Source organism: Takifugu rubripes, chromosome 11, assembly GCF_901000725.2.
Source record: "Takifugu rubripes chromosome 11, fTakRub1.2, whole genome shotgun sequence".
Lineage (NCBI taxonomy): Eukaryota > Metazoa > Chordata > Actinopteri > Tetraodontiformes > Tetraodontidae > Takifugu > Takifugu rubripes.
In genome coordinates, this window is record NC_042295.1 from 3,155,482 (window position 1) to 3,181,178 (window position 25,697).

At 43.1% G+C, this 25,697-nt stretch overlaps 1 protein-coding gene across 3 annotated transcripts in view; it reads right to left on the bottom strand.

The window, feature by feature from the left end:
• lsamp (limbic system associated membrane protein) overlaps positions 1-25,697 on the bottom strand; it is a 273,355-nt gene that overhangs the window by 32,228 nt on the left and 215,430 nt on the right. For all 3 annotated transcript variants that reach the window (XM_029843723.1, XM_029843722.1, XM_029843724.1), the window contains 2 exons: positions 12,850-12,994; positions 11,027-11,114 (listed from right to left, as the gene is read on the bottom strand). In XM_029843723.1, the coding sequence (XP_029699583.1) occupies positions 11,027-11,114; positions 12,850-12,994 (233 nt within the window). The remainder of the gene's footprint in view (positions 1-11,026; positions 11,115-12,849; positions 12,995-25,697) is intronic.

The window sequence follows — 25,697 nt, forward strand, 5'->3', positions numbered from 1 at the left end:
TCAAGGAGCGTTTCCATAAAATCCCATTACCATCATTTCGATGCAGACGTTGGGTGTAATTCCCTGAGCGAGGCACTGTGTTGCTATGGCAGCGCGGGAAAAGGAAACATCAGCGCAAAGCCTCGGCCGTTTGTGTGTGCTCTAAGTGTTGGTCCAGACTTTTGGCCTGGGGATTTTGTGGTGCAGCCATTAAATGTTATCCTGAGATGGCTCAAAGGTTCTTTATGCAAGACTGCAGACTCTCGCTGATGCTAATGACAAACTAACAGTGGGATCGATACCTGTGACACACACACACACACACACACACACACACACATTTATGGATTACCTGCCGAAATACGATAAAACTTTAAGAAAATCTTAAATTACTTGCAGTACATTATCAATGCTTTATGTCTCCACAGATCATTTTGTGCTAATTTGTTCGAAAATCCATAGTTCTGGTAATTAAATTATAAATTTACTTCAATTTCCATCTGTCTCTGTGGTTAAATCCCAACAAATCGCCATCCTCAAATCTTGACACTGTCGCTTTAATTATTTGCGTGCGGCACTGCACAGAAGACAGCTGTTATAGAAAAGAGTGTGTGAGACTGGGAGGGTAACTGGGATGAGGGGCCTTCGCAGCCGCAGCACACACACACACACACACACACACACACACACACACACACACACACACACACACGCACACACACACACACGGAGCTCCGGAGTTTATGGGGCACAAATGTGAAAATAAAGACCTGCTGTCAAGTCGGCTCTGCCTGAGTGCAGAGTACCGGTGAGTTGTCTCTCTCACACACACACACACACACACACACACACACACACACACACACACACACACACACACACACACACACACACGGGATCCCTGAATGTCAACAGCTCTGTGTCCAGTTTCTTTTCCCCTTATAACAAACGGTGATTTAAATAGTCATTAAATGCACATTTATGTCTTTTAGACCACACCTCCGCACCCGGTGTCCCTCCCGTCCCGGTGTCCATCCCGTCCCGGTGTCCCTCCCACCCCGCCGTTGCGTTCAGGCCTCCTCCGTCAGACCCCTCGCTGTTTCCTTGCTTTGCCTTGCGCTGCAGTCCAATGAGCAGGTGGCAACTTTCTGCAGAGTTTTGCTACTCGGAGTGACGATGGGAAATCCATATGTGGAAGTGTGGCGAACAAAGCTGATGACCACGGCCACGACCAGAGGCCCAACCGGAACACAAACCCAAAACAATCTCGTCCCATCTGCAGCTGCACCATCAAGCGCCGACGCTGATTTCTCACATCAGCCTGTGATGAAGAGTCATGAATATGAATATGAAGCAAAAAAAACCCAACATTTTTCTCTTCATTAGTGAGATGAAGTTTCCAACCTCCTCTTTTATTAGTGCAGGACGTTGTTGAATCTTCAAACAATGTCACACAATAATGTCTCAATTTTTTACTTGTTATTGAGCATGTTAAAGAAAATGACATTTGTCCAGGACCCATTATGTAAAGCAAAATGGAATTATTTTTTAATCCCCTTTTGGTGATAAAATGATTTTCAGCCCTCCGTTTCAAACAACACAATCAATGAACGCAGACGTGCAGTTTCATTACATATAGTTTGGCAATATTATTGATAACAGTGATCAGATAAGGCCTAAGCAGTTTCTCCCCCTCATCATCGAGAGGCAATTAAAGAAAACTAATCAAGGACCAGATCCAATCACATCTAGAAGAGGATTAAACTGCATTTCTGAGAAAAAAAAAAGTCATTAAGTGGATTTTTTAAGCGTTTGTACCAGAATGCACAAGAGTGGTCTAAAACAGTTTGGGTTTTGACTGTAGTTTTTACAGTAATGACTTTTTCAGCAAGGTCTTGCACAAAACCTTTTGGTTTTTATTGGGTTTATTTGGTTGTATTTGGTTTTTACATCAGAAACAAGCTGAAGTGCTGAGTTCTGGATTCTGGTAACGTATTGCGTCACTTCCTGTCTTCTCAATAGTTCGTTGGTTGCACTGTGCACGGTGTGTTGTATTCACTTTACTTAAAATTGAACACTTGGGACATTCTAGTCACCTGATAACAGTGAGAAATAACCCATATTAAACAAATACAGGGCTCTGCCGATTATCAGCGTTAGCGTGGCCTCACCATCTGTTTCACCCGGTGTCTTTGTCTGTTCAGCGTGTGAAATGTTTAGCTTTCAGATAATGCTGTAGCTAAGTTTAAGGAAGCAATCCCTGCGTTGATCCCAGGACCACTGTGTGTTTCCCCAGGGATCAATCATTATAATCTTAGCCCTGCTGAGGTTGACTCTATTGCTGAAGGTGCAGCAACCTCACTGAGAATCACGCTTGATTCTGTTGCCCCCCTGAAAAAGAAAATAGTAAATCAGAGGAGATGTGCCCCCTGGTATAATTCACATATCAGCGCGCAGACTAGAAAGGAAGTGGCATTCTTGTAATATTGACAGCTATCATGTAGCCTGGAAAGACAGCCTATTAGTTTACAAAAAGGCCCTCTGCAAGGCTAGAACAACTTATCTTCAGCACTGTGGCCAAATTAACCAAGAGTCACAGTGTTTTAGATCCATGTATCCCTTCTTCCCTTAGTGGTGAAGACTTCATGAGCTTCTTTACTGACAAAGTTCTAGCTATCAGAGAGAAAGCTAACCAGGCCATCCCAACAGCTGGACCATCACCAGATGTGCTGACTGTGGGAACATACAGGTTCTCCAACGAGCCCTTAAACTCCTTCAGCCCTATATATTTTTCTGAGGCGTCATCGCTAATTCAGAAATCCAAGACCACCACGTGTCTTTTAGATCCCATCAGTTCTATCCTGGACCAGATCAATGGTTCTTTAGTGACAGCTTATGTACCCCGGTCCTACAAGGTGGCAGTGATTAAGCCGTTGCTTAATTTTTAAATTTTATTATTTATAATAATATTTTATTATTTATATATCGCTACTTTTAAAGACATAAAGTCCTGGATGTCTTCAAATTTCCTCCTCCTTAACCCAGGAACAACTGAGGTCATGGTGTTTGGTCCTGAACCTCTCAGGGATAGATTAGATCACATGATCAGTGTAGATGGTATCTCATTAACATCTAGTCTCTCTGTGAGGAATCTAGGAGTAACTTTTGATCAAAATCTCTACTTCAACTCATACATTAAATTAGTCTCTAGAAGTGCCTTTTTTCATCTGAGGAACATCACAAAGATCAGGAAGCTACTGACCCACCATGATGCTGAAAAGTTAATCCATGCATTTGTTACTTCCAGGCTGGACTATTGTAATTCTTTATTATCAGGGTGTCTAAACTCCTCTTTAAGAAGCCTCCAGTTGATCCAAAATGCTGCAGCCAGAGTTCTGACAGGTATTGACCACAGAGATCACATAACTCCTGTACTGGCGTCTCTTCATTGGCTGCCCGTTAAATTTAGAATAATTTTTAAAACCCTTCTTTTGACCTACAAGGTCCTCAGAGGCCTAGCTCCATCCTACCTGGAGGAGCTAGTGACCAGCCCAATAGACCGCTCCGCTCTCAGAATGCTGGTCTACTTGTGGTTCCCAGAGTCTCTAGGAGTAGAATGGGGGGCTGAGCATTTAGCTACCAGGCCCCCCTGCTATGGAACCAGCTCCCTGTCCAGGTATGGGAGGCTGACTCCATCTCTACTTTTAAGATTAGACTTAAAACCTTCCTCTTTGAAAAAGCTTATTGTTGCTAATTCTGTAGTTCCAGTTACTATCATAGACAGACAAATTATCATACTTAGGGGGTCGTCTAATTATTAGGTTAACATCTTAGTTATGCTGCTATAGGCCAAGGCTGCCGGGGTCATGATCACCTGTCACCCCACTGGGTCATGGCCTCTCCTCTCCTCTCCTCTCCTCTCCTCTCCTCTCCTCTCCTCTCCTCTCCTCTCCTCTCCTCTCCTCCCCCCTTTCTCCTCCCTCTCTACCCAGCAGCCATCAGCAGGAGGGTCCCCCTACATGAGCCTGGTCCTGCTCAAGGTTTCTTCTTGTTAAAGGGGAGTTTTTCCTTGCCACTGTTGCTTGTTGGGGGTCAGGCCCTGGGATTCTGGAAAGCACCTAGAAACAATTTTGATTGTAAAAGACGCTATATAAATAAAGATTGATTTGACTTTATTTGAAGTGCAAACGCGTAGGGGTGAAGTTAAAGTCGTACTCAGTGAGAATGCAGCCATTAAAGGAGACATACAGGACGCGTCATCGACAGAGCTGCTCGCCAGACACGCTGCCTGAACACTTTAATATTTAAGATCTGACATATGGTCCAACTAAATAACATTCCAGACATCTGGTGGGGCATCAGGCAGTGCAGATAGCCCACTACACCGTGAAACAGAGAGGGTGTGAAAATGTGCAACAACCCGCTCCAAAAGCTAATTTCAATAATTTAATACGACACAGTGTTCTCACCAGTAAATTGGATGATGAGGAGCAACGCAGCCAGTAGCGTCCACGGACAGAAAGCTGTTTGAGTGAGCTGAATCTAAAGCTCCGGGTTTCTAAACACCTCACATGGAAACCCTGACAACAAAAGGGGGGAGTTTGCGAGAGAGTCTTACTAGAAAGGCTCTCTCCGCTGGTCTCCATATCTCTGAGAGGCAGCGAATCACTCCGACTCCTGGCTGTGGAGCGATGGTGTCAGATGTGTGACCTCTGACACCAGGCTGCAGCTCTCAGAAAGCCGTTGCACAGAAAACCTCTCAAGCTGCTTTAGAAACCTACCAGATACAAGCCTGGATTAGTGACCGGTGAAATTCATTTTCCATTAACATCTCTGTCCCTTCCGCCACGTGTCCGACATCCTGGAGGTATGAAGTGTGGAAAGCTGATTTCCTTTCGATACCATGAAAGTTGTGTTGTGAGGCCGCGCGCACGCAAATGGCTAATTTCCCCTGGGGTTGGTTTTAATTTAAAATGCAGCACTGTGCTAAAGGGCTGTCCATCATCTGACAGGTCCAGCTCACACAGAGGACAGGAAAAGAATGAAGGGTAGCAGGTTGACTCCAATCTATGGGTTTCACGTTAGACAGCAGGGCAATGCACGAACAAATAGCACCCCTGTATATCAGAGGGTGGCTAGACATTGTTTAGAGCTGATGGCTACTGGCTCACATAGTTAGTCAGTGAATTACGGCCCTGGTGACTCAGCCCAAGTCCCCTTAGTCCTCCTGCTGTCATGTGTCCAATGGATGGCCCCATTTAAATGCATGAGACCACCTCTCAAAGCCAGCATAAAAGAAGATTAAAGGAGACTCTTTTATTTTTATTTTTCCATTTCAAATTGGTTTGGAGTGAGAGACATAATCTCCATAGCCTGGGAAGAGAAGGGTAATGGTAAATTGTTGCTTTCATTAAAACTTCAAGGAGTAAGTTTCATTATGGAAGTTCAAAGAAATGGAAAATGTGAGGATGCCTTCTTCCATTATCTCCGTCTCTGCCTGTCCATCCTTCACCACAAGCTACATGGAACAACAGGGAATAGATGACAACGCATTCCTGTTCCTGGACTCTCCTTTATTCCAAATATTTGCCTCTCTGTTGATCTCTTTTCATGCTAATGGAGGTCATAATAAAGCATCGCTACGGTTACTGCTGTCCACCCCACAGCTGGTACCACTGGTTTGACCATGGAGTTACACCTTGGACTCTGGTGTCCACTGAACCACTAAATTATTGCATTTTTACAATCGAGTCATTTGCTTGAATTAAAGACCTACATTATCGAAAATGTAACAAAAGCTTTATATCCGTATTTTCTTTCCAAAGCCTTTTCCAGGATTCCGAACACACTGTTACTGCCGCTGTATCGTACGGTGCCATGTAGGTGGGGGTTGGCGGTGTGTTGTGAGACCCTGGACATCGGACAGGATGCAGGCCCTGGGTTCAGGCACCTGTGTGAAGCTAAGTCCTGCTACGTAGCCGTGAGCGTCACCACTCTTCTGCTACCGAGCAGCCTGATCGTTACGGCCACAGGGGGAACAAACAGTGCACGTGGGTGTGATCATCATGCTTCTCACAGGGGGGGGGCGTGTCACGTCTAAAATAAGTCCATTTCATAGTTCTCACTGCTTTTTCCTGCTTATTTTTAAGCTCCTTTCCACTTTGTGCATGGATGATTCCATAACTCTGTCTGGACATCTTTTTTTTTTTTGTCTTTGTCTTCAAACGTACGTTTCACCTTTATCCTTTTCAAGTCATTTTCTCTTTATACAATCACCAATGTCAGTGTTGAGGCAGGCTAACGCATGTGAAGCAGTGATTGTCATTTACCTCTTTGAAATGAAATTCTCAGCTATTTTGACAGCGTTACGACTTTGCCATTGACTGCTCCATCTTCTGAAATTGATATTTTATTGTTGCTGCGGCTACTTGAAGATATTCGTTGTCTTAGAAATAATTGTTAGAGTGAAGAGCACCACCAAGCTTCAGGGCCACAGTTCCTAAAAGAGTTCCATTACCTATTAAAATGCAAGGGCTTCTTTTCAATCTTATCTCCACCAGTAAGCACAGCCCAAAGGGGCTTTGATTTTATTAATAGCATTGCTGGCTGCCTCCCTCTTGCTGCTCTGGTTCGCTCACTGATTGCAGGAGCTTCTGTTTTATTTGCTAATGTTAGGTCGAGCATCTTACCTCCTTTACTCTTTTGCTCTTGGACCTTCTCAGTAATCAGTTCTGCATTTGCTGCCCTTTTTCCCACAGGGGTGGATTGATTTAGAGACTTATACAAGGGCGTTATACAACATCATCTGTTCAATAGGATGTCTGTCTGGTTCCTGTCGTCAGTGGCTCTCTTAAAGCCCCAGATCATCCCTAAACATGCATTTATGTCTCCAAGAACTCTCCAGCTAAACCACCTCTTAATGAAAAGGAAGAAAAAATATGCGATGGATTTTTGTTTCATATAATTGGTGAAATTAGGAGATGTCTTCAGGTTTAGGGTTTAATGCATTTTGTTGCACATTCATTTTTAGGAGTGATGAACTGGGGTTCTTGGTTCGAGCCCCAGAGCAGACAAAAATGGAAGGTGTTCTGGTAGCAGGAGAAGGTGCCAGCACACCTTCAGAGCACTGCCGGGTTACCCTTGAGCAAGGTACCGAACCCACAAATGCTCATGTAGGGCCCTGCAATGAAGTGGCAGCCATCCAGTGGTGGACCTACCCTGGCCCAGTGGTTAAGAAGACCATGCCAGGTCAGACCAGACTAGACCAGACCAGACCAGGCCAGGCCAGGATAACGGGGTGTATATTGTGCGATGAACAGATCGGACCTTCACAGTTGTCTGTCTGGCTGGTACCTTCCCTCAGATCGAATACAGGCAAAACAGATGTTTCAGCTGTTGCAGACAGCATCATTTCTGAGGGGACCCTCTCAAATGGATGTCCTACCTTTCAAATTCTTGATGTCTTCGATGGTTAAACAATTAACTTTGGTAATCAAAGTTAAGGACATTCCTTTTCCACCTTAGTAACATTGAAAAACCCCAATGCTTATTATTATCTGTACTAAATTTAAAATGATGGTGACCTCAACGGTTTCCTTTTTCATGGTCCATCCACGGTCACCGTTCAACATTTGGGATCTTCTGTACACATTCGCTGTCAGTAAATCCTAAAAGCTGTTTGAGACGACAACTTAAATAACCCTTTCCTTTGCTTAACATAATTAAATAACAACTTGAGAGACATTATTTCTTAGTGGCTTTCAAGAACCATAATAAATCGACTGTTGAGTATGTTTTTTAGGTTATATCCTAGCTGTATTTCATTTTTATCCCTTTCTTCACAGCTTTGCGGTAATGATTACACTATCCTATAAATGTGTCGGTCATTGCAATATTTAGTGTTATGTGTTATAATAAAACAGAATATAATAAAGAACCAGAGAAATAAAATACCCACATGTTCATCTTTGTCTCCAAGAGTCAATCAAACATGTCAGATGATGTATTTGTTATTACCTTCGGACGCCTTCTGTTCAATATTGCTCTTCCTAAAATCAGATCACGGATCAATCTGGAAACAAAGTCAGCCCAGCTGAGTAGAGATGTAGAGAAAAAAGGAAATGAAGACTCTATTGCTCAATTAAAGTATCACACGCGACTGAAAAGCGCCAAGAAGAGGCAGGAAAGAGGTGGAGAGGCTCCATGGAAGGTTCTGATTGTCCCAGTTTGATTCTCTAAAGGTCACTCCTCACTAGACTGACTGTAGCCCTGGAGACACACACACAGACACACACACAGACACACACACACACACAGACACACAGACACACACACACACACCCACACACACACACTACTTCTCCCCTATGGGGTGAACTTTACAGCGATGCCTTCCAACAGTTCTGCAGATTATTATGGTGTTGATGTTTGTGTATGAGGAAGGTATATGAAGCATAAAACACACACACACACACACACACACACACACACACACACACACACACACACACCACATACACACACACACCAGAGGAGTGAACGAGCTGTCGGATGGTTGAAATATAATAGAACCAGGTATTTGTTTGATGCCATGGTCAATGTTATTCCATGAGTTATTGCACTGGTTTTGAGGATCAGCCCTCCTCACCAGGAGTCCTTCACACGTGTCACGTCCAGTTAAAATTGCAATGGCATCAGCGACAGAGCTGCACTTTACAGTCTGTCTTTTGGTGACATTTCTCAATGGATAACAGCAGCTGTCTGGAAAGGGGAGCCGCTGCCAAGAAAGCTTTGGATAATCACTTGTAGATTTACAAGCTAATCCAGATTCTCTTAGACTGGCTGTGGCCATAAACCTGACAGAAGCCCAACACACAGAGCTGAGCATGAGAAAAAAGCTCAGCGGATCTGAAGAACTGATGGACGCTTTTATATTAACAAGGCCACATCAATCATGTGGCACCAGCATAGAAAAGCATTTCCTTTGATTAAAAAATGACCGCAGCAAGTGTAGATGAAGAGGCCTCCTGGAGGATTATGGAGGATTGAGTGCTGCACTGTCAGTTTCTAAGCAGCAGAAACATAAGGACAACAGATTTTTACCATTTAATGACTTTAGAGAATGGGTGTGCGGGTGCGGCAAGGGTGTGATTTTCACACAGAATGGTCCATTCTGACTCAGCCTTGAGACCGAACGCATCTTTGTTGATGTTCTGACTCTGTGTTGTAAAAGCCTCAAGACTGGCCGCCCGTCTCCAGCTGTTACCTAACAGGATAACTTTAGATTCACGCTGGCCTTGCGAGCGCCGCGGCCTGCCGAGACGCCGCGCGTTTAAAACGGGGCTTATTAACATTTAGTGAATCGCCGAGTCTGTCATCGTGTGGGACGATTTCAAACGAGATGAAAAGCCAGGAGGGCTCGTGTGCTGCAGGTCAGCAGTCTGCTGCAACACTGTCAGCTACTTTCATGGCTAAATGTGCTAAAAGTTTCACTTAGGTGGCATGAGAGCCATTAAGAAATCTTCTAATAGCTCCCTGACTGAGAGACTTTCTGAACCACTGCTGAAGGTAAAAATATCAGGACAGGATCTGAAGCAACACATTTGTCAGTTTTTGTTGCATAAACCGAGCTGCTGGGCCTCAGACGGTGGGATGGCAACACTTAATGCTAATACACGAAGACGGCTTCAACTGTGCGACGCTGAGACAGCTGCAAGAAGGACAGGAGATTAAAACCGCATCTGGTCCAATACCTGTTAAATCCTCCACCTGAACAGTAACCGGAGGCTAAAGCCTATAGGTCTGTTGTATTAAAATTGGAATCCCACAACATTTGGGGCACAACGCGCCATGTTACTGCCACCACAAACATTGTTTTTTTCTTCACTTCTGCTTCTGCCCATTTTAGCAAAAAAACTGTCAGTTTTGGTTTGCTCCTTTTTTTATGGCTCAGATGAGTTTTGATGCTCGGCCCACACAAACACTCTGTATTCCTGCTAGGATTGTGGGTTTCATCCTCTTTGGATTGTTGCTCTGTGGAAACTCCTTACATGAAGGCACAGGTGGCGTGGTTCTTCAAGATGCAGCAAAAAGGATTAAAAAAAGCAATAAAAATGCTACAATATCCCTGATTTTTGTAGAGGATGCAGACAAACAGGACATGATTTATAGTGATGGACTGTTCATTTGTTAATAATTTCACTTTAGGTTGATCAACTGACCTGAATTCAGTGAAGGAACAAAATGTACTTTTATTACAGACCAGTAACGATTTAGCAGTAATGCTAATGTAGCCTTCCACCGGCTGGATTTCTGTGTGTGTGTGTGTGTCTGTGCACGTGTGCTTAAAGGTAATTTGCATTTGCTTTTTGATTTTCATTTTTCTGCCACTGTCTCTGCCCATAAAGACACTGTAAAGAAGCTGGCAGAATGCTTGCACTAGACTCCAGAAGTGAACTACTGACGCTCTTGGAGGGGTCGACTCCCACACGGTCAAATGAGCAAGGCAGCAAATCTGAAAGATACTTCAAGAAGAGGGGCCGAATAGCATGAAAACAATGCAACAGAAGCCATGTTTGGCTTTAACTGTCACATTAGCTGACAAAAGAGGCTGTTGACAGAATCTCAGGAAGTCAGTGAATAACACTGAATAATCGGGCACAATAAATTCAAGGAAGGAGAATCAATTTGCTCCCACAGATCCAAAAACAGGACATCAATCCACGCACTGACCTTTAAAAATGGATTTTATCTCCAGTGTGTGGATGTGGGTTTTCAGGGGGCCATTGTACAGACGAATGTAAAAACATATTTTCTCTATTTTATGATCTTTCTAGAATTGAAATAAAATGTATAAACGGTTCTGAGATGAACCAGTTGTCAACATGCAAAGCTATTTATTGGACTCAATTATTTTATTCTAAGTATATTTACGACCGCATTTACAAACAAATAAGCTGCTGCGGTGCATATCGTTGTTCACTTCATTTCCAGCTTGTTAGCTACGAGACGTGTGTGAATAAAGAGGAGGCTGCGGGCCGCTGCCTACCTTGCACGATGAGGTAGACCTGTGAAGTCTTGGCCTGCTGCTTCGTCTGTATGGAGCAGGTGTAGGAGCCCTCGTCAAACACATCAACCTGCGTGGAAGAAAAGCAGAGCAGCCGATAAAAGGCCGTTAAGAGGTAGAGCAATTAGACACAATATGGCGATATATATTGTGCATGTTTAAATCCAATATTTCTCCTATAATCTTTGGTATGATTTCCTCTGATCCACCCCACCACCTGCTTCCCAGCTATGCCCAATTTTTGATGGCAGGCCTTCTGTTGTTGATCCAGGCCTACTTCAGCTATGTAATAATCCTAAATGACACTCAAACATCTCTCAATCAACACACAATTAAGCAAATAAAGGGTACGGCTTGTACAGTGGTGCTTTGGCTCATCGACCGCGATGAGTCACACAAGTGAAGCACAACATCCGGCATCGCGGCGCCAAATACACAACTTGTACCTGAACGTTTAAACCTGGACCGAGGAAGTGGCGCCTGCAAAACACCCGTCCCTGTCCCGCCCTCCACGGAGAGGGAGGCGGTGCAGAGAGTCACTGAGATCTTCAGTGCAACTGTGATGGGGCCCTGACCATTAACCCCCCCTCGACTACAGGGGACAACCGTTCTTCTATGTGGGGGAACTGAAGCGTGCTGCCCATCACCTGTTCAAACCTGCCCCCAAAACCTCCTTTATGTTCACAGTATTGAGGGGATTTCTTCAACATTTTACATCGTGTTTTATAATTTCTGCACATAAATTAATAGATGATTTTACTGAGCTATGTAAAAAGGTCTGCAAATGGGTTTTTAAGGCAGAATAAGAATGTGCTTAATATATCCTGTACTTGGGAACTAATTGTTGTTAATAGTAGTAATTGGTAGCTTTGACATATAGTCAGATTTAAACAAACCATCATGTGGAAATAATACTAATAATTTATTAGCTATCTCCAGCGTACTTTTTATTTTCATATAAACAAATAAATAAAAATTCTAACATAAAATCTCCTCTGGAAATTCACACCATGAAATAAATAAGCCGGCATGACCGCAGGTCAGTCAGCCTCGGGCATAAATGAAATATCGCCCCCTGGAGGTTCGGGTGAGCCATGACACAAAATAAAAATAAAAATGGCTCATACAGGACTCATTACCAGATCACAGTCTGAAGTTACAGCAGGTATGTTGTAGTTGCAGCTTGTCTATGAAGCCATTCTCGTTTTCTGCAGCATTTGAAGAACAAATAAATTCCGTGTCATCCTGGATCCACTGAATATCACAAAGAGGTGATCCGTGCCTACAGGTTTCCCTTTGCTAGGGGATAGCAGCCCCCAGGGATTCTAATTTTTTTATTTTTTATACAAGCTAAAAAGATACAATACATGTCATGGGTCACGGGTTTGTGTGAACCCAGCAGTGTCCAGAATACATCATTTATACCAGTAGGTGCACTTGTTGCAACTCTGAGTTCAGCAAACATGGTTTGCAGAGGTAACAACGTGCGTGTGCTAAAATCAAAGTAATTATGTTTCATAATTGTGTCATACACTGGTGAGTTTGAGAAGACAAAAAAAATCAGCTTAAAATAGATTCAAAATACCATAAATGCATCCTACTGTACAAAATGTGAATACAACTTTTTAGGATCAGTCTACCATAACACACCAGACCTTACAAAGTGATTTTTACTCAAGTCCTTTCCTGTTAAATACACTCAGAATCCCATGAACTTCTAATTGGGTCATCATCATGGTAGGTTTTCATCATCTTGGAAGTGTTGAGTCAACTGTCCAATCGTGGTCGTTCTTAGTGACCCTTACCTTTTGTATACGCAGGCTGTACTCCAGCTGTCCTTTAGTGACCAGATCCACCCGGGGATCCAGGGACCACTTGTCTGAGCCAGCGAAGATGATGTTGGATCGATTGAGCCAGGCCACTCTTGACACTTTGTCATCAACGTAACACCTGAGGGCATGAAGAGAGGGAGCCATGAGAAGGTAGCGCGAGGCCTCCGAACCAACCATCTTGGTAGTTAGACAAGATAGGAAAGGTCATTTGTGGCCTTGTTGACATGTTCCTCTGACAATTCTTCTATGCAGAGAGCATGTTATAAAAAATGTCGTGCTAATCAGAAAATGAATGCATCGCAAAAGCGAAAGAACAAAACATGACTAGAAGATATGGAAGATATGGAAGGTTCAGCAGTCAAGATTGTATATGGTGCATCTGGATTAGAGTTTCAAGCTAAAAGGTAAAAAAATAACAATGCATGAAGAGAAGATAAATGAATTGCTGTCTTCAACACATAGATGCACAGAGGAAGACACATGCTGGCTTTATCTAAGAAATACTTGAGGATAGATACTACATAAAAGCCAGGGTTTCCTTCTGATCTGTGTTTCGTTTCATTCACCTCACTTTGCTTTTTCTGAGGTCTAAATAGTTCCTCTGTCTCTGCTAAATACATCTCAACAGTGAGGCTGTGTCTGTGAGTGAGAGGGGAAACGCTATATTTCCATTTGTGCACTGCCAGAGCATAAAGCAGAGTAAGCTCCAGTTCAGGCGTCTCACAGCGGAGGGATGGAGCCACCCCTCTGCTAAATGAATACTCGCAAATGTGAAAAGATGCCGGAATGTAAGCCGACAGCTGATGTGTTCCACATGTAAATTCACCAGATTCCAGAAGGATTGGCTGTGAGGACCATTTGGGAGAAAGTTGGACTGTTACAGAGTAGATTAGCGAGGCATCGGAGTGTTGCACTGAGGTGGTGGCACCATCACCCCAGCTTGTTACCCAGTGGGAGCTGCCTGTCTGAGTCACTGAAAGCTGGGAGTGAATCCTTGCTCGTGGCCCTGACACCATCTGTTTTCCCCAATCTCCGACTGTTAACTGCAGTCAGACGTGTTTTTAGTTATATGGAGATATATCTAAAACCAAAAACACAGAAGCCGGGTTCTCCTCAGTTCTGGAAAGAGCTGGAAAAGTCACAAGAAAATGTATGTGAAAACCACTGGAGGAAAAAGCAGCAGCCATTTTATGTAAAATAGAGGTAAAGCACCAGTGTCATCGTGTATGTGCAACATCCATCCATCCATCCATCCATCCATCCATCCATCCATCCATCCATCCATCCATCCATCCATCCATCCATCCATCCATCCATCCATCCATCCATCCATCCATCCATCCAATTTTGGGTTTCTGAGGTAATGGAACGTGTAATGGAGTCTGTTTGCTGGGCATATGCTCCAATCAGTCACACCCGGGACCGTTTGGTGCCTCTGATCCACCAGAGTATTCCGGGAAAACCCTGTGGACATAGAGGGGATGTGGTCTCTGCACACACATGGCCTGAAGCCCAGACTGAGACTGTGCTGCTGCGCCACCCCCATCCTGGACACTGATAAATACCAATGAACATTCCCAAAAATCCCCCACATGTAGGTGCGACAGTGATGACGGCTGATACCGCATCAACACCTCAGTAAAGAATAGATCGTGAGATCCATCTTCATCCTGGCAGGTTTGTGTTGAAGCCGACTTAATGCAGTGACCTCCTGACCTGAACGCAACACTCAAATACCGGTAATCACGTAATTTGGTTCTCTTTTTTAACCTTGATTCAACTGTTTGGTCCTGATCCTTTACTCTACTAAAAAAGAATCCACGCAATTTTAATATCGTGACATTCAGATATTTTAGGATATTTTAAGCTTTTACACAAAGGGCTAAAAGGATGGAGTCCGTGCTGCTTTATGTTTTTCTGTAGAACAGATCTGTTTTAAGTAGTAAGAGATCATTTTCGTGACTTCTTAGAGGAATAAAGTTGGAAATCCTTGAGGAAAAGGTTTCCTCATCTTATTGGTCCCTACTTTGTTTCCTTACTCCCATCAGGAATGTATTTGGGAAACAGGGATAAAATGAGTTTTATTACCCTGCAAATTCAAGGGAAACACTATTTTTTCCATGTTGTAAAGTTCTGCAGCAACAAATGAAGCAATAAGTAACAAAAATGGTCCAAACCTTGTGACCCTGTCCATCATTAATATACATTCGTCTCTGAAATAATACAGAAAATACACAAAGCTCAGCCTTTGAGAAATGGGGTGAAACCTTGTTGCATTACTGCTCACTCATAATAACAGGAATCTAAAATAGTTTCTATAAAGTTGTACCTCTAAAGCCTGAACCTGTGTTCCTGCCCTCCAAAATGTCCTTCTGTCAGTTTTTTCTATCAAGCATCTGATGAATGATTTGAACTTTATATGAGGATGCACAAAAAATCGTGATAATGCTGCAATAAGATTTAATGTATGAGGAAATGTGTTGTGAATCATCCTCGGAGGGAAATATATTAATATCCAGTTTATATCATCACAGTCGTGACTCTACATTTAAAACAGAACAGAGTACTTCAGTCTACCAGGGTCATAAAAACATTAGAATGGGGAATACAGCTCGTTATCACATTGCTGTCAATACAACAGCACCTTACTTTCTGGAAATTTACCTTCTTAAAGGTCAGTTCATCATGTTTTACACACTGAAACCCTACAGAATGTTTTGGCACGTTTTATCCTGCGATAATGGTCCCCCTGGAGAGCACTTCACCATATTAGAGCCCATAATAAGCATCCATAGGTTTTATAGTCTGACAGAGAGGCGGCATATATCCTGGAGAAGTCACCAGCTCATGCCAGGGTGAACATACAGAGACAAACCCATAAGGTCAATTTAGAGGAGCCGGTTGACCCGCACTTGTCCTTAGATGCAAATGATTGGACTGTGGGAGGAAGCCGGAGAGAACGGGGAGAACGAGAACACCACACAGAAAAGCGCCCCTTCTTCCTGCGAGGTGCTGCAGGGATTGGGTTTCAAGTAGAGGAAATATGCATAAAGAAGACACACGGAGTTTAGCAGACTGGCCCCGGTTCCACCCTCGGTGTAAATGAGACAAGCTGCTTTAGTGGTGTATCAAAGTGAGGGTGACATCATACAAGCCTTTGGATAAAAACAGGTGACTGCCGTGATTAATCATTCACAGGTTCCTGAGTGGATTACCCACTATTTGTTCAGATCTGTTGGCCATCTGCTGTTCCAGATGTAAATAAAGACTGAACACATGGCGCTGTACATTCCCACACACTCACACTTCACTCCTCCACATCCTGTCCCACCTTCAATCTTTCACACCTTACACTCATCTTCCAGCTCTCCCTCTTTTCACCTCACCCTCCCCCGACATCCCTCGCCGCCTTTCATCCGGCCATCTGCACCACTACTACTACGGCTGCCTGGCAAAGCATGCTTTTCATGGGTTTGTGCTGCAGATCTGGTGGATCCCTGCAGGGCTCCTCGCTCTCCTTGTCTTTCTTCCCACGAAGTAGCCAAACCTCCAGAGAAATCCTGAAAGGTCCGAGTGTGAGGCCGGCTCTGTAGCGGCTCTGTCCTCTTCTCTGAAGACCGAGTCCTCACAAAAGAGAAGAACTTTCCTTCTCGTGTCACAGCAGTTGTCTTCAGCTCTCCGTCAAGGTGTTTCTACGTAGAAGGGAGGGTCTGTGTCTGAGTAAGAAGAGCACAGCCGTCCACAGCCTGAGCTGAGGTGCAGTCGAACAGTTGTCAGCGGCCAGCAGGACGATTTGTAATTAGATCGGAGGCGATAAACCCACTGCTGTGATCTCAAAGATTCAGTCTCCACATTTTAGTAACCATGAAAAGAATTTCTGCTGCTAAAAAAATCAAATAATCATATTTTATCTATTCATAATTATTTCGTTCTGCTCAGTTTTGGTAAAGCGCATAGTTGTAAATGATCCCTAATATTGTAATAATTAAAATTCTTTTTATGCTTTGACCCCAACATGCTAGAAAATATCACTTTTAAGGTTAAAATTTGAATATACTGGAATGGGCCTAATTAAATTGGGATCTCTTAAAGTAAGTCAAACAGCTGATATTTTCATCTGTGCTGAAGAACTTTCTTAAAATCGGATCAAAGTACAAACTCAAAAACATTGATTTACATGCACAAGTCAGAGAAGAAGAGACCTCCACCAGAGCTGCTGGTAAAGCCCCCAACAAGCTGCTAAGAACCTGTCCTTGGATCAGACTTTCATACTGGTCACGGCACGTTCCTTCCCGCTCCTTGTGGAAGACTGATTTCTTTTACTCAGGTATAAGTTCTTGTTCTTTTCATAGCTCTTGCCAATATTAGCTGACACTTGCAAGTAAAAGGACTTGCTCAATACCCTGTTCCTTGATTTTGGAGGTGGCGGATAGATTCAGTCTATGATAAATGGCTGCTTGCTGTTTTGCCCTCAGCTCTGTTGATGGATGCTCCACTGTGCTATTACTTTGTGTTTATGCCCTGATGTGCTGGACCAGTATGCAATGGCCAGTAGGCTGTGGCTGACAGGGGAATGGGTGGGCTGACAGATGGTGGGCTCAAGCTACAGAGGCTGGGCTTATGCTGACAGCAGAACTGGACTGGATGGATCCTGCTCCAGGGCTAGCTGTGGGGGAAGACCAGTCAGCGGGCCAAAGCTAGGAAGGTATAATGAGAGAAACGAGGTGCTGAGACTGATGGGGCAGCTCGCCATCCTCCATCCCCATCAAAACAGAGGGCTCCTCATCTCACCTCACCGTCCAATCGTTTTACCTCTCTACCACTTCTCAACCCTTAAGGAAACACTCTTTCCCTCCATCCTCTCTGCCTTCTCCAGCCTCCGTATCTCTTTTACTCTGTACGCTGTATTATCATAATGCAACCCACAGCGCTCAGCGTGCATGCTGCAGCAGCGAATCAGCCGCCAGAAATGAAATGCATTTGGCTTTCAAAATAGCGAAAACACTTAAAGTGGCTGATGAGAAGACAAATGATTTTACTTCAATTGATTGTCCAGGGAGGCCTGAGCCACAAATGAGCAGCAAATAGCAACATATTAACAACCTAGGCAGCGTTTAGCATTAAGCTACTGAATAGATAGATAGATAGATAGATAGATAGATAGATAGATAGATAGATAGATAGATAGATAGATAGATAGATAGATAGATAGATATTAAAAACCAATAAAACAGCATTGATGCAGTTGGTAGTGGATTAAAGTTGGGCTGTTATATTAAAAAGGACCATTTCCAACTTTTTAAGTTGACATTTCTTCTATCAAAATTTGTTTAACACCTTTCTGAAAGCTTCTTTTGAGTTCTTACATTATTTGCTGTTCTGTTTCCAGAGAAGTAACATTTGTTCTCATAAGAACCTCGTCCAACTGTCCTGCATCAAGCTTTTAAAAGTATTTTTGCATCGAAGCACTTAGGATTTTCCATCCGTGGAACGTACAAAGAAATACTCAGATCTACAGAATTCCATTTTTCGATGATGAGTCACCTGAATGAGTTCCGTTAATCCGGACCCCTGAGACATTGTGACATAAAAGGATTGAAGTAGATTTGGAGTAATCTTGCTCAGTTGATTTATCCTCTCTGCTTCCCAGGACCCAGACAGCCACAAATCTTCATCTAAATCTGCCATTATGATAGCTCTCAATCTTGGCTGCGATGCATCAGTGCTCGGAGCAGCCCATTAATCTGTGGCAGAACGTGTGGAGATTTGAACTCAAAACTCGGACCTACACACACTAAGGACAGGAGAATTTAAAAAAAAAAAAGAGTCACCGCTTCCCGGTGTAACCATCGTACTTCCTGTTCTTAAAATAATGAGTCTGTATGTGCGTGTGGGACATTTTCTGGAAACCACAATATTCAAATCTCTTACGCCATTATCATAAATACTCAAACTGCATTGTGTAGTCATTGTGGAATGAATTGTGTTGAAATTACACGAAGTAAACAAAGGAAAATGTTAAAATAAAGTCAGTGAGCCACTATGTGAGAGCCAGTGAGCCACTATGTGAGAGCCAAATGCCGTTGTTGTGATGGTTTTTTCGCTCGTGGGCTCAATAACAACACTAAGCCTCCTGTCCTTTGGTGGGGATTTCTGAAACATTATCAGCAGAGAGAAACAAGCTGTTGAGATGCTGTCGTGTGTCTCGATTTATGATGTCTAGACTAAATCTTACAACAATAACATTTACTTCCATCCTTTACGTGATACAACTAAATAATCATCAGACTACATTCCCCGCTCCTTGTTTGGCTCGGTACTGTCGAAAGCTGAAGATCAACACCTCCACGTCCACGAATTTAGGCTTCAGTCATAGAACCCATTATTCCTCAATCTCCTAATCTTCAGTCAGGAACAAGATGATGAACCCTGAAATGTCTCCTGGCTGGCCTCAGCCTGAAAGACGGAAGGGGACGCTGAGAGGCACAGACCAGAGCTGCTGCTCCACAGGATCAGGCATTTGGTTAAGATGCCTCCTGGATATTTCCCCAGGGAGGTGTTAGAGATGTTCATGCCTGGATCTTCTGTAGGAGGAGCCGGAGGAGCCAAAAATGAAAGGAACTATGATGATTCTGAGGGCTGCAGCTTTATAGATATGTATATAGCTGTAAAGATATTAGGTTCTGTTAGCACCGGTCCACAGAGGGGACAGTTATGAGGACATTTCATTTGTGACTACCTGGTAGGTAGTCTTTTCAATTACATGTTTTAGCATTATTGGTTGTTTTCTTCAAATGTTCAACAAACTTAGAGTTTCGTTATTTGAGAAATCGTCAGAGTAGCAGGAAAAGACAGAACAATGGCGCCTTGACACCTCTCAGCAGCACATTTGCCCAGACATTCTCATTTCAAAGATATTGTGACACCTCTCTGTGCTCTCTCCTCCGCCTCCTGTGTTTTCCAGCAGTGTGGAAAGGCTAAGGGAGCCTGGCTTTAACAAGCCCTTGACAGATAGTTCCTCACTCAGATGTAGGCTGAGGCCGAGGCGGTGGCTGGATGCTGGTATTAAATCTCAGGAGATGAACCCTGCTGCCTGTTTCTGTCAATCTCCTGCTTTGCATCTTTCCCCGTCTTCCTGTCCATTCATCCATTCTACACCCGTCACTTGTTCTGTCTTGCTCATTGCCTGTTCTCTTCTGTCTCTGCATTGCGTTCAGCTGTGGACTGACTTCAGCAGGATGGTGACACAACTGTCAGTTTGCAGCCTGCCAACCAGATTTCTTCTAAAAGTAGCTGACATGCAAGCAGGTTACAGGTATGCCGGGTAAAAGCCACAGTGGCCCGTTACCAACAATGATAAGGTGTCTTAACTTGGCCTGAATTTAATCATGGCTTCATCTGTTGTGTTATTTATATGAAAACACTTGTTGAAATTTTAATAAATTGGAAAAATAAAGCTGAAAAGATCATTTTCTGAAGCTAGAAATGAGAGCAGAGGCAGCAGATTAACGCTCTACAGCTATTCAACGCCATGTTGTAGGACATTGTGTGAGACTTTGTCCCCAGGATAGGATTAGTTCCCTTTTGTTTGACAAATTACATTCTGAACACCGTTCTGCCCTATGAGAACTTTCTAGAATGCCTTTCTGCTTCATTGTAAACAGTAGCTACTGATATTAGTGTTTGTTCAAAGTGCTATTTTAGTAATCATTAGTACACATGCATGAAGCCATATTTACACAGTATATATAATCATTTTTACAATCCCAGGATAGGACCAATCTCCTATGTCTGTTGTCTAGTTAGCACTGCTCCAAACCCTAATGGGCTCTCCTGCAGGTGTTGGACCCACTACAGAGAGAACCCTGTTCCTATTACAGGCCGTACTGAAACAAGGCCCGCTCAAATTACAGTCCCTTCCTAAAGCTTGGCTCCAGGGCGACCCTGCCAACCCTCTGCGCACAGTATCCAGATCCTTCTGGCTTTTTTCCCCACTGGAATCACATCCTGTTCCTATATGATAAACAAAATGGGAGTTTTTCATTTCCAAGTGAGGATATTTATGGTCAGTGGACTCGAATGAGCTAATAACGCACTGTAAAAAAGTAGTGTACAAAAGTCGTGTACTGCCACTAGTGTTGCTCTGGGATGTATTTGCTACGCCGCTCTACGATGCAATTTAAATTGAAAACGGGTGTTTTCAAAGAGTCCACTGGGCCCATTTCCCTATTTATGTAGCGATTTTGGGCAAAGCATTTGTCCGGCAAGGTTCTGGGCAAAGGGTCCTACCAGGAGCAGCTGGCCCCCACAGCACAGCCTCCAGGATCCCTGAGGACACTCATATGCTTTGTGAGTATCATATTTCTAATTTATGAAAACTACAGCAATCTTAATTCAACAGTTTTTTTTTTTTAAAGTTGTCTGTGTGCAAATTAAAGTCCCAAAGGATCACTTAATAGGAAGAGTGTCGGCCCTTCAGCTTCTCCGGCAGCATCGTCCTGTCAAACAGCTATTTCATCCATGACAGCTAATCACAGAAGACCTTTCTGACCTTCTCATCTGACACGACAGCCTTCAGTTCTGCAGCTATTATGCTGCTTCCTGCTCCACTGCTGCCTTTTAACCTTTCTGAGCTAAATGCCGCTCACTGTGGGCACATCAAATAGAAACCCCGACGACAAGATTTCAAAAATCAAGCCTCAACGGATAAGTGCAGATTTGTGCTACACAAGTTTTCATCATGATCTGCCAGAACTTCTGACTCTAAAATACATTCCTTACATAATTGGTCACATTTTTAATATCCCATTCCAGAACAGAGGTCAGAGGTTAATTAATCTCTGTGTACATATTCTATGTTACTGTACTAAACTGAACATGCTATTCGGGGTGTGGGAAGCTAGATCTCTAGGGGACTGGGCAGGGAGTGAGAGAGGTTCTGGGTTAAGTCCCAGTTCTGGAGCAAAAACTGGTTTTAGAGTGCTGCCCTTGTGCCCTGGAGCAAGGCAGCAAACTCCAGAATGTTCAGATTGCAGGTGCATGCTTTCATTGCATGCTCATGTAAAACTGCGTGTATCTTGCATGTTGTTCATAACACGCTTCACCTTGCGCTATTGATTATTTTAGCATCCCTTTAGCATTCCTTCTGATGATTCCTCAGGCAAGAGCATATGCATGACGTGCAAAAAAAGATAACATATTGACTGATAATGTACACGCTGGGAAAATACATGATAAAAAGTAATTACAGTTATTACAGGTGTAAAATGATAATGTTCCATTTCATTTGCTTTGAGCTTCAATAAGAGGGTCTCATCTGCACAAGAACAATACAGCAGGTCTTGGTAATGATCCAGTTATGCATTATTACCATAACAGCCTGGGAACCTTCTTTGAGATGGTATAAACACAGACTCCTCTCGTAATTGCCATAGCTGAAAATGAGCCGGTGAGAGGAAGGTTCTGTTGTTCCTTCAACCAACTGTTACAGCAGATGAGACTGAACAACCCTGAGAGGAAAGATGATTCAAAAGTGTCTTTCTGGAGTTTAAATTAGCCCCACTTTTTGCCTTTGTCTGCCATATCTCCCACTGAGACAGAGTGAAGGCTCGCAGCTAATAATCATGCAAAATACTCATCTGCAGTGAGAAAATAACCAAGCACGGTTCTGTAATTTCATCACAGTGGTGGTTTAAAATGAAACTATGGCTCTGTTGCAAAGCTCTGTGCAGGAGGAAAAAAGCCTCTGGCAAAAACAAGGATTGGAGGTTCTTTTTTTTTTTTTTTAAAGCACATTAAAAGAAAACACGATGTGCAGTTTGTCTCACACAATATTATTTGATTCTGCATCACTCCATCTAGAAAGCAACAATAAACACAACAAGTAGCCTAGTTGTTGCTGATCTGGGTTTTGCCAATGGCACGGTCGAGAGACAGAGTGTGAGGGAGAGCGAGAGCGAGCGAGAGACAGTACCAACAAGCTGCTGGACTATGAACAACTATTTCTCTTCGCACCAAGTGAGGGTTCTGATTCCTCTTCAGGCTTCTCACTTTGGTGCTCTTGCACACATTTACTGGAAAACCCATTTTGCGGAACCTCAGCCTGGCCAGTTTCTGTCACGGGTAGTGGCAAACTGACTGTGCATCATGTAGCACATCACTTTAAAGTGACAGTAAAACGGGAAATCGCTTCGTGAGAGCCACATGCACTTGTCACCATCCATAAGAACTTTGTTCGCTCAGAGGGAAAAGTCCTCACAGCTAAATGGTTTGCTGGGTGAAAGATGGGCAATCAGTGCCACAAGCGGTCTGGTCCCAAACACACGTGATGGACAGTCTCCTCCCTAACATCTTCATTTCATTCAATTATTACCATCTTTGTTGGCAATAAAATATTACGGTAAATCTTTGACCACAACTTTTTTTTTTACTAATGTTTTAAAGTTTTTTTTACTCTGGGTTTAGGTACTAAATGAATTTATGTTTCAGTTAGTCAAATGACTTGATTGACTCTAGAGGAAATGTAACCAAGCCGGTGTTTTCAGCCACGTCTTGATTAATTCTGGCACGGCTGAACACCGATAAGGTCATTTCCTGCATTCTTTGCTTGTCAGACTTGATTTTGAGTACGAATTAAATGTGTGAAGCACGGAAATCATTTAGAAAGCAGTCAGGAAGTGCTCAGCGCCTTTGAATTCTTTCAAATTTTATGGTTTTGTCCTAAAATAATCGCTTATTGTCCTAAAATGACGAATGAAATCTGAACCTTGCAGGTTTTTTTTACACGTTATTGGAAAAAGAGAGCAAAATATTCAACAGGTGGATGTTTTCAGGCCTTTTTGACACCTAAAATGGAGCTCTGAGCATCTTCAATCTTCTCTTGACATGTCTTTGAGATGATTGGAGTCCATCTGTGTTGAATTCAGTAGAGTGTGGGGACACAACAGCCTGTAGAAGGTCTCACAGCTGATGACAAAACATCTCTGCTAAGCTCAAGGTTCTCTGGAATCCAACCCAAAGACTCTGGTGTTGAGAAGAACCTGAACAATTTTGAGAAGAGCTTTAATAAGAGACGAGACCGTGAACCCAATGGTCACTGGCTGTGCAGTGAGGGCAAAGTTCCACAAGGTCGATCATCACTGAAGCCAACTAATCCAGATAAAGTCCCTCCTCCTGCAACAAAAGCAGCGAAAGGAAACACAATTCTCTGGTCTGACAAAACCAAGATGGAACCTTTGATGCTTGAACATCCTCATATGAGGACATACAGCAGTTGCTCCAATAGAATAAGTCCAGGGGAATTGGATTCCGCGTGTTTAACATATTCAGTGATAAATTCCCCTGCAATCATAAGCAGGCTGTCGACAAGCAATCAGTGTCGCTGCATTTTTTTTCTCAGCATGAAAAGCATCACATAAAACATGTGAAGGCCAGACGAGAGCAGAGCTAGATAAACACACTCAACATCACAAGGGCTGTTCTTTTTTAAACATTTAAACAAGTAGCTCTCTCTGAGATGTGAATAGAAGTTCACTTGATGAAATTCTGTGATTTGTGGGGCTTTTCAATCCAGCTAGTTTATGTCGGAATACCCACAGAATCAAAGGCTGCAGTAGCAAATCAAGACCCCAAATCAGAAGTGTGTCATTTTCAGTCAAACACATTTGGTGTTACCAGGTTTGAAAACGACACTATCTACTAGTTACAGTTTCTATGGTGACGGTTTGGCTCAATGACAGCCAGACTACCGATGATGGTTGGTCAGAAGTGCATTCTAATTCAGTAAAAGACATAAATCAGTGCATTTAGTATAAATTAAAAGAACATGCCCACGCACAGTGTTCGACTGTACTCTTTAGCTTTACCCATCAATCACTTTTTTATGCTTTTCCACTTAAGCACAGCATGAGAACGCTTAATGAACTTATTATTAGCGACTGAAATAAGGGCTCAAATTTGACATTAACAATGAATATGGAGGGTGATACAAGCTGACGACGTAAAGGCGCAAACACATTTTAGGATACACGTAACGCTGCTTCTTACCGCCTTGTTAGGGGAGTTTCGAGTGACTGTGCCATACGCAGCAAACAAGATAAAAGTCAGGCCGAAAATGGTTGGCAGTTTTGGACTCAGAAAATGGCGGGACAGACCAGCTCCAGCAGTGTGACGAGACTTTCAAATGGAATTCTTCACAGTTAGCCTACTGCTGGCAGCCAGCTCACAGGCAGAAAACCTGCCCTCAGTGCTACAGGAAACAATTGGTGACGTCCATGTCCACATCCATGTCCATTTATGTCCAATAGTCTGGAAGGGATTTAAAGAACCCCAACAGGCCGGAAAACAGCTGGTGTTCAATTCATGGAAACCCTCATGTAGGGATGTGGACTCTACTCACAATGATGGAGTGATGCCTGCCTATTTATAATATCATGTTCAAAAGCCTGATATTTAAAGTGAAACACACTGAAATGGATTTATAAGCTGCAACACAATTTTGAGAAGTTGCGCAGAACTTAATAGTGTTCAGATTACCGCAGGTTTTATTATCCCAGAAATAAAACTTCTCCCTAAAGCATAAATATAGTAAAGATGCTGAAAAACGCAACTATTGATCTACTGGGAATTCCTGGAAGACAGGGGACAAGCCAGCAGAAGATAAAGAAAATAAAGGCTTCACAAAATAAAGCATCAATCGGAATGTCCTTAGGCTCATTCAGTTATCAAAACTACATAGGTTTTATTAAAATTCCACCAAAAAAACAGGTCATGGCAGTGTCGCGAATGGTGTCTTTTAAGGTGAAGGAAGCAGCATCGGCCTC